The 9030-nt window shown below is 46.0% G+C and overlaps 1 protein-coding gene across 1 annotated transcript in view; it reads left to right on the forward strand.

The window, feature by feature from the left end:
* The window catches only part of CCDC88C (coiled-coil domain containing 88C), a 214516-nt gene that overhangs the window by 174507 nt on the left and 30979 nt on the right, over positions 1 to 9030 (forward strand). Inside the window, exons 17-20 of the mRNA XM_019519909.1 lie at positions 2821 to 2962; positions 4934 to 5125; positions 5645 to 5806; positions 7199 to 7476. Of these exons, the coding sequence (XP_019375454.1) occupies positions 2821 to 2962; positions 4934 to 5125; positions 5645 to 5806; positions 7199 to 7476 (774 nt within the window). The remainder of the gene's footprint in view (positions 1 to 2820; positions 2963 to 4933; positions 5126 to 5644; positions 5807 to 7198; positions 7477 to 9030) is intronic.

Consider the following 9030-nt stretch of genomic DNA (forward strand, 5'->3'; position numbering starts at 1 on the left):
TAAGTGGTAGAGCAGCAGGGGCAGGAAAGCAGTGAGGGCTGAAAACTTCTTGTACCCAGTCTTTATTGCTTTCCTGCCCCTGCTGCAGCAGATTGTTCAAGGCTAAGATTGGGCTTATAAATCACCTACGTATCCACGCAACCTAGACACCACCCACCATTCCTTCTCTTTCCTCTCTCTCTTTCTCCTTTTTTCTCTCCCTGTTTCTTTCCCAGTTCTTTTCTCTCTTCTTCCCTCCTCTCTCCCCCCTTCCCCCCCTCCCCCCACTGGATGCGGCCACCTTCGCCCTCAAAAGATGAACAACACAACACCATCTAAGTGCTCATCTAGCTTGCTGGGGAATGTAAATACAATGAGTCAGACTGCGGCCTAATACCTGCTATCCAGGGCTAGGGACAGACATTACACACAAACTGGTTTAAGTGATCAGAAACTGGTTTCAACTTGTAACAGAATAGATATTCAGTGCATAGAAACCAGTTTCAAAATAGCTGAAACTGGTTTGAGATAAACCTGTTTAAATGTAGTATCAGATTTAACTGATTTTGGCTCAGACCAGTTTACACAATATCTGTCCCAGACCCCTTCCTGGTTTAACTTAAACCAAACTCCCCCAACATCCCAGCATGCTCTTTGGGCTGGGCTCACCCTGCCCTCTGCTCCCCAGCCAAAGCAGAGATAGGCAGGAGCAGGGGTTTGGCCAGAAAGGAGTTTAATTCCCCTCTCCCTGTGCCAGCAGCAAGGACCCAAGCCGGGTCTGCTGGGTGCCTCCCCTTCACTGCTGCAGCAGCAGGCACCACGGCTCCTGAGGCAGAATGGGGCAGGGAGGAGGGTTAGTCTCCCCTCTACCCCCACTGGCAGCCGGGTCTGCCTGCCTCGCCACTGCGCTTGCTCCCTACAGCAGAATAGTTCTCCTGCTGTCCCCTCTGCCGGATGCCAGAGGGAGAAGGAATAACCCCACCCCTGCCCCCTGCAAGGAGCCCTGCTGTCTGACGTCTAGCCGTGCCCCCACCTTGCCACTGCAGGAGGAGAGGGCAGGGCCTTTGGGCAGCAGCAGCAGCCCCAATCATAATGTTGGGGAATGCGAGCCCCTTCCCAGTGGGGGTGCTGACCTGTGGGGCTGGGAGAGCTGCCGCAGACTGTGTATGGTAGTACAAGGGTCCAGAGAGGGCCAGAGCCCTCCCAGCCCCCCCGCAGCACTGCCATGCTCAGCAGCAGCTTCCCTCACCCCGCAGCACGGCTCCCCACCGGGAAGGGCTCGCACTTGTGGAAACTGTGACAGGGCAGTCACTCCCCTTTTGCTGCTCCAGTGGCCAGGCAGGGGCAGAGCCAGATGCCAAGAGCAGGGCCCCAGGGGGAGCAAGGGTGGGCAAGGAGCAGTGGGCAGACTCGGCCTATGCTCGGGGCCAGCCCTGTCCCAGCAGGAGGGGGCTTATTCTGTCGGACGCTGCCCTGAGCGCAGACTGAGTGGCAGCTGCAGCCAGGCCAGGTAGATCTAGCTGCAGTGCCCCAGGGGCAGAGTAGAGAATGACCCTGCTCCCTGCCTCCCACCCCCAGGACCCTGCTAGCAATGTCTGGCTCAGTCCCCTGCCTGGCCAGTGGAGCAGCAAGGGGGGAGCAACTGCCCCCATCACAGTTTCCACAGGTGCAAGCCCCTTCCTGGCGGGGAGCTGTGCTACGGGGTAAGGGAAGCTGCTGGTGAGCGCAGCAGTGCAACATGGGGCTGGGAGGGCTCTGGCCTTCTCTGGACCCCAGTGCTGCCACACACAGTCTGCAGCAGCTCTGCCAGTCTCTCAGCATAGTGCCCCCGCCGGGCGGGGGCTTGTGATCCCCAACACTGACAGGGGCTGCTGCCCCCATCAAAGGCCCTGACTCCTCCTGCTACAGTGGCAGGGTGGGAGCATGGCTAGATGCTGGCCGGCAAGGCCCTTTGTGGGGCACAGCAACAGTTATTCCTCCTGCCTCTGACATCCAGTGGAGGGGACAGAAATGGGCTTATTCTACTGCTGGGAGTGAATGCAGCCATGATGGCAGACAGACCTGGCTGCCAGTGGGGGTAGCGGGGAGACTAACCCACCTCTCTGCCTTGGGGGCTGTGGTGCCCTGCTGCTGCAGCAGCGAGGGGGGAGTGTCCAGCAGGGAATTAAACCACTCTCTGGCCAGCCCCCCCCCCGCAGAGCTCCTCTGCAGCTGAAGGCTCTAGCTCCCCCCAGAACTTGGCCTGAGCAACTGCAGGCATGTGCTCGCAGTTCCTCAGTCCAGAAGAAAGTTTGTCCTGTTACAAGCTAGTTCAACCTAGGCAGGTTAGGCTAACCTGCAAAGGTTGAATCAGTTCAGGCTCTGGCTTTTTGAACGTCTGTCCCTAGCCCAAATCTCCTTTTTATAGGCTTTTTGAACCATTTTCAGATTTCAGTTAAAAGAAAGGTACTCTTACTGTAGAATTCAGTCGGGTTGTTTTTTTTATTCCATGCTACAAAAATCTCTGACAGAAATATAATTTTTTTAAAGATATTCTATAGCATGGTTGGGTAAAAACATAGAAAAAGTGTTCCGTTTTAAACTCTGTAAGTTTTTGTTATTGGGGTTTCACCCCTTTAAAAATGTTAGACTTGTTTTAAAGCAGTTTTTCCCCAGCAAGAATTTTTCAGTTTACTTCATCAGAACGTAAAATTACAGAACATCAATGAAACATGGATGTGCATAAAGAAGCAAATAAGTATCATTCCTAAATTTGGTATGGGTGAGGGCAGTGGCTACAATCTAGGTGTTAGTTTGTTTTCTACTGACAGATATTGGAGTGATTTTCTCATTGTCTTACAGAAAATACAAGTTTCTGGAAAGCAAAACTGAATCTGCATTGAAGACAACACTAGCTATGAAGGAAGAAAAGATTGCATTGCTTGAGGCACAAGTGGAGGAGTCTCTGGATATGAATCAGCAGTTACAAAATGAGCTAAATACAGTAAGAGGACAACTTCTTTTGAAAGTGCAAAGCCTAGCTGTTCTGTAAGGCCCCTGACAGACATTCAGCTTAAGATGTGATGGGATCTAATGCTCAGTCACAGCTATTGAGTGTCCTGCCATACCACTTGTATTGCAGAATGGGAAGTTTTGTGGGGATTAAGGATTAGATCTCAGTTGTATTTTACTTGCTGAAAGATTAAACCAATTGCCTGATTGGCAGTTGGAGCCAGGAACCAAACTGATCCCCACCCCCAGCCAACAACCATCTTGGCATACATGGAGCCCAGCATTGGGCTCCCCTGCACTGGAGGTATAGAACCACATGTGCTACCCACCTGAGTGACGCACACAGTTTCGCCAGGCCGTAGGGCATGGGAGCTGTGTAAACCCTATGCATCACTCAGCTGGATGGCTTGCAGGGAGGTCTGTAAATTGCATACATGGAGAGCCCATCATCAGTCTTCCAGTGCCGGGCTCCCCATGTATGGAGAGTTATAACGCCCTGCATGCTGGGGGGTATGTGGGATTCTGACAGTTCCAAGCTATGTGTTCAGTTTGAGGTGTGATGCAAACAAACCACAAAGATATTCCACATTATATGAGGAATACATTTTTGGCTCACTTGCTGCATTATCACACCTTAAACTGAGTTGCACGTGTGGCCAATTACCATTTAAGGTGCAATTAATGTGTTAATCATGCCTTAAATGTAATGTGTGTTGGGGGCCTATATTGCAGTGGCTTCTTTGTATATTTTTAGTCAGTAGGAATGTACAAAGACAGATCCATGGAATGCCCTGTTCCAGCCATGGGCTCTGATAATGTGTTGGGGCCAGGCTCAACAAGGGATAGCAGCAGCAGTGGACAGATTTCTTCATCCTGCACCTGATCCCTGCTGCCCCCTCCAAGTGTGTCCCATTGGCCAGGAGCAGGCACTGCAAGAGAAGTAACCAATCTCCATCCCCATGCAGGCACAGAGGGATCCCCAAAGCAACTCCTGCTGTGTTCCTGCTGCAGGCTCCAGGAAGCATCTGTGAGGGGATCTGGGCTCAGCTGGAGACAGCAGGGGTTGGTTCTGACTTCCAGTGCCTATTTGTGGCATTTGTTAGCCTCTGTCCTAGCACCCTGCATAGCCACTTGCCACAGTTTGTGGCTAGATGGGTGCAGGAGCAGCTCTGGGGCTCTCCCCATCCCTGGGACAGCAGGGGAGAGTAGAGAGTGGCAGGCAATCTTCCCCTCCACTTAGTCTACCTGCTGCTGCTTATGTCCCCTGCCTGCCTGGGAGCTCCAGTGGTCCTACATTCAAATAGTTCAAATTCAAAAAGAAGAATTTTTCCAACTATTTGAGTTGGTCTAAGAAAAGATATCAGATTTACCCAAAAAACCTTGTCTGCCTGTGTCCTTAGACAAACACAGCTACAACCTATACCCTTGGTCCCACATTCCCTCTTCACCCCTTGATGTGAGGGGCAGTATGCCACACACCCTTTTTTAGGAAATCCTGGATCCACCCAGGGAGACATGTAGCAAAATAAAATACTTATTTTCTTGCATGCCTCCTTTCCTCTCCTAGATGATGATACTATCAGCCTTTGACCCTGGACTTTGAAGTCACGAAGTTTTACCAATATCTTCAATGAAAGCAAAGTTAAGCCAAGTATGATTGCTTCTGGAAGATCCCATTCCAGAGCACTGTTGAGTTGGTAGAAAGCAGTGTGCTCAAGTGAGCTCCCTGACTGGGAGCTAGGGAGATGTGGGTTCTTTTCGTAATTTTATAATTTTATTGCTGTACCCCAAGTTCCTCATCCATAAAATGGGGTCGTGATAACTATGCCCTTTAAGTGCCTTGAGATTCATGCAAAACAAAGTTTCAAGTGTTAATTTTTCTAAATATTTATTTGTATGACAGCAGTTTAATTGTTTTTTTAAATAATTAGTTTTAAACAAATATTTCTTTTGTGCTTTATAGATGAAGAAAGACTTTGAAGCTCATAAGCAGAGCCAGGAAGAGGGGCAATTCCTACAGAATTCCTTAAAAAATCCTACAGAAAAGAAACTTGTTTCCAACCACCAGATAAAGGAGAAATGGGAAACAGGACACCGAGAGACAACAAAGGAGTTGTTGAAACTGAAAGACAGGGCCATAGAGCTGGAAAGAAGCGTAAGTCGCTTTTTTAAGGATCCAGATATCAGGCATTTGATGATATTCATGCAAATTTTGCATGTTTCTTAAGTTGGAAATAACTCCAAGTTTTGTGTAGCTGTCTTGCTGCAGAGAAGACGGTGGTTAGGACCCTAGGCTGTGAGACCATGGTCCTCATTCAGCTCCCTGTGCCACCAAGAACTTCCTAAATTCCTTTGAGCAAGTCACTTAGGGCCAGATTTGTAATGCTTGTAGGTTTCTAGTGGGATTCTGGCATCTGTTTACTAAGTCCCTGTGCATCATTTGAGACCTCACATAATGTCATAAATGGGACCTAAGTGGTGCATGTTCTGGCCCCTGTCTAGTGATGGATCTTTCACATATCATCTCTCCTGCCTTGGACGTAGTGCTATGAAGTATTTCCTATTAAATGTTCATTGTGGAAGAAGTGTCAACAGTTAGCTCTCATCCTGGATAGGGCTCAGAACAGCCGTTAAGTTTCTTCTTCCCCACGTTTCCATTCTGTTTCCCTTACAGAATGCAGCCCTCCATGCTGAAAAGCAGTTGCTCAAAGAACAGCTGAAGCATTTGGAAACACAGAATGTTTCGTTCAACAATCAGATCCTGACACTACAGAAGCAAAATGTCTTCCTTCAGGAGCATAACACTGCTCTACAGACCCAAACAGCCAAACTTCAGGTCAGGACAACTCTAGGCCAGTGTACCAGGAAACTTTGGGGTTTTTGGTGGGGAGAGAGGTTGTTGTGTGGAAAGAATGGAAATGGAGAAGGCAAATTTCAGTACCAACTTACAGCGTGCAGTTGGTGCCTAGGCAGTGGATTCAGATTTGTATCTGAATTTTCATTGAATGAAAAAGGTATGGATGCAAAGTTCCAATCTGGACTCTTCACTATTGAGTAGTTGTTGTTTACAGTGAAATTTGGAAAACTAATTAGCAATGCAGCAAAATTCAAAGGTGCTGTTTCAGCAGCTGTAGCATATCAGATGTTCCTACTTCTAGTACTAGTTCTTTAATTTTGTAATTTCACTGTGCCCCAATAGGAACTTTCCTGGGGAAATGAGAATGTAACAACTAAACTATAATTGACATCTGGGGTAGCTGATCCCAGTCAGCATTTTCTAGTCTTCAGACATTTCAAGTTTGTGGCAAAAAATTAAAATTGTTTATGAAAAGCAGAAGCTTTTGTGTGTGGAAGGGGTGGGGGGATTCTTTCAAAGTTTTCGTGGAAATTTTTTTTACTGGACCTAGTCTCTCCGCAACTAAGTTCATTTTTTTTTCTGTTGTTCAGTATGCATTCAATACAATTTGAGATTTACTTAGTGCCTAGGCACACTGCATGTTTACATGAGTATATTAAGCCATCGCTGGTTCAAAAAAGAACAGACACACAATTTACTGCCTACACTGGTGCAACTTACTCAAATCCAATGTAGAACTGCACTTATACAGGAAAAATCAGGGGCAAAACTAGACTGGTTAACTGATACAAGTGTGTGGATATTATCCAGGCCCATTGTCATACTCGCTCCCAGTTCCTTGTGCACAGGGCCAGCATAAAGCCAGTGCTCCATGTAAGTGCCAGAATTGATCATGCATGAAATTTAGCAGTTGTTCAGGCTCATACTGGTACCTACACAGGGGTGTATTCCACCTCTCTTACATTTGGCAAAATAAATAAGCCTCCGTTCAGTTGAAAACAAAAACCAGCTTCAGCCATTTTACATTCTTGTCCATGATACTTGGGCTCCAGATGTTTTAGATCAGTTCCCTCGGTCAGGTAAATTCCAGAGTTGCCCGTGGTGATAAAATGACAAGCAAACCTTGGGAAGTCTTGGTATGGGGTGGACCTTAAAAGCACTTTGGTCTTGACTTCATCTACTTTGTTACCAGCAGTACTAAAATGTTGCTTAAGTTATGTTTATGAAAAACTTTGTATTTTCAGTAACTGTATAAGCATTTTTAGGTCTACATAGCCATATCTGCATGTGTACTGCATGTCCATCATGTCTGTGGTGTGTACTGGTACATGCTTACCTAAACATAATTACTTTTTATTTGAGAAACTTTAGGTAGAAAACTCAACCCTGAGCTCACAGAGTGCTTCACTGATGGCCCAGAATACCTTACTCCAAAACCAGCAGACAGCCAAGGAGAATGAAAATGAAAACGTACTGAAACAGAAGGACCAGCTGAAAGCTGAGTACGAGTCATTGCTGCAAGATCAGGAAGACCTTGCTTCACTTCATGAGCGACAGTCCACAGAGTATGAATTGTTAATAAACCAGCACAGCTGCCTAAAAACATTGCACAAAAATCTGGAACTGGAGCACAAAGATCTTGGGGAAAGGTATGACTTTTTTAGATGTACATTATTATAGCATACTGAATAGCCACTAATAACAAAGAAGTTACAATTCAGCAGTATCTCAGAGCTAGAGTATGCTAAGTGCTCATGTTAAAACTTGTGTTTTCCTTTCTAAGAATAGACATAGCATTTTATTAGAGTAATGTATTGTTTCTTGAGGATTTCTTCCAGTTTTTATCTTCATCAAGAGGCTAAGAATGGAAACATAGTGTAGGTACAAATAATGTTTGAATCCCACTCTGCAAAAAAAGTTCCAAAACCTATTTTTCATTTTTCAGTTATTCCCCACCCAAAAGAAAAGTTGAATTTACATTTAACTTTCATGTAAAACTTGTATTTAATTTGAAATTAAATCAGCTGGCATTTATAAACGTAGAGTAGTAGCTAATGCCAAACTTTTCCAGCCTAAGGAAATGGCAATACAATGTGCAGCGGGTTTTGATAGCCCTCAGAAATAAAACTGCTGTGACAAAAATCTATGTCAGATCTATGTGACAGGACAGCTGCCTGACGCTCAGCTAAATGACCTGGAAATTATTATACTGGTCCCATCCCTGCTTACTGAGTTTTTCACAGACTGATTAATAGGCCCCTCTTGTATGGGTCTTTAAATTACCATGCTTCAGTGTTTAAAGACAGCTTATTGGGTTACTTGTTTTCCTGATGAGTATCAATAATTAAACTGTTTCAGCCTGCAAAACAGTGGTTTACAGAAAAATACATAGTCCTCACTGATAAGTGCTCTGGTGAACATAGCATGTCAGCAACAGTTGTGCTACAGCTAGTGACAAATGGTAGTATAGGAAAAGATGGTAACCTTTTGTGTTCTTGGAGGAGGTGTGTTTTTAAGAGTGCAGGATCCTCCATATAATGTTCTCATCAAGTCAGGCACAGAAGTTTGTCCAAGTGTTTTGTCCAAGAACAGTCTACATCTCCAGCTAGCTGTCAGACAAAATATGCATATTGCACCTTTTTTAAAATCTGTGTTTTATGGAGCTCAACTAGTTGAGAATGGGCATAGGGGAGGAAACTGAAGTAGCAGGCAAGGATTCATCTCATCTGCTATTTGGTGGTATCTAGATGACAAAATGAAATCTCTTCCTTTCACTTGCAACTGAGATGCTCCACCCATTAAATGCTCTCAGAATGTGTAAGAGCAGTTTGGTTGCTTGTCTCCCTAAACAGTGTTTCAGAAAAAGGTTTTTTCTTGGTCCAAGCTGTGAGGCAATAGATTTTTCTCAAGTGACAATCGCATGCTTAGGTTCCACTGCATAGAATATTTTTATTGTGCAGTCCAAAGGCATGACTAGCTCATGGGGAACTACAGGCCAGTCAGCCTTACCTCGATCCTGGGCAAGCTGTTCGAGAAAATTATTCTGGCACACATCCAGGAGGGGCCAGCAGGGAACGGCATGCTCAGGGGCAACCAGCATGGGTTCATCAGCGGCAGGTCCTGTCAGACCAACCTGGTGGCCTTTTACGACCAGGTCACTAAATCATTGGATGCAGGGGTGGCAGTGGATATAGTTTTCCTAG

Source organism: Gavialis gangeticus, unplaced genomic scaffold (assembly GCF_001723915.1).
Source record: "Gavialis gangeticus isolate Ggan-Ray unplaced genomic scaffold, GavGan_comp1, whole genome shotgun sequence".
Taxonomy (NCBI): domain Eukaryota; kingdom Metazoa; phylum Chordata; order Crocodylia; family Gavialidae; genus Gavialis; species Gavialis gangeticus.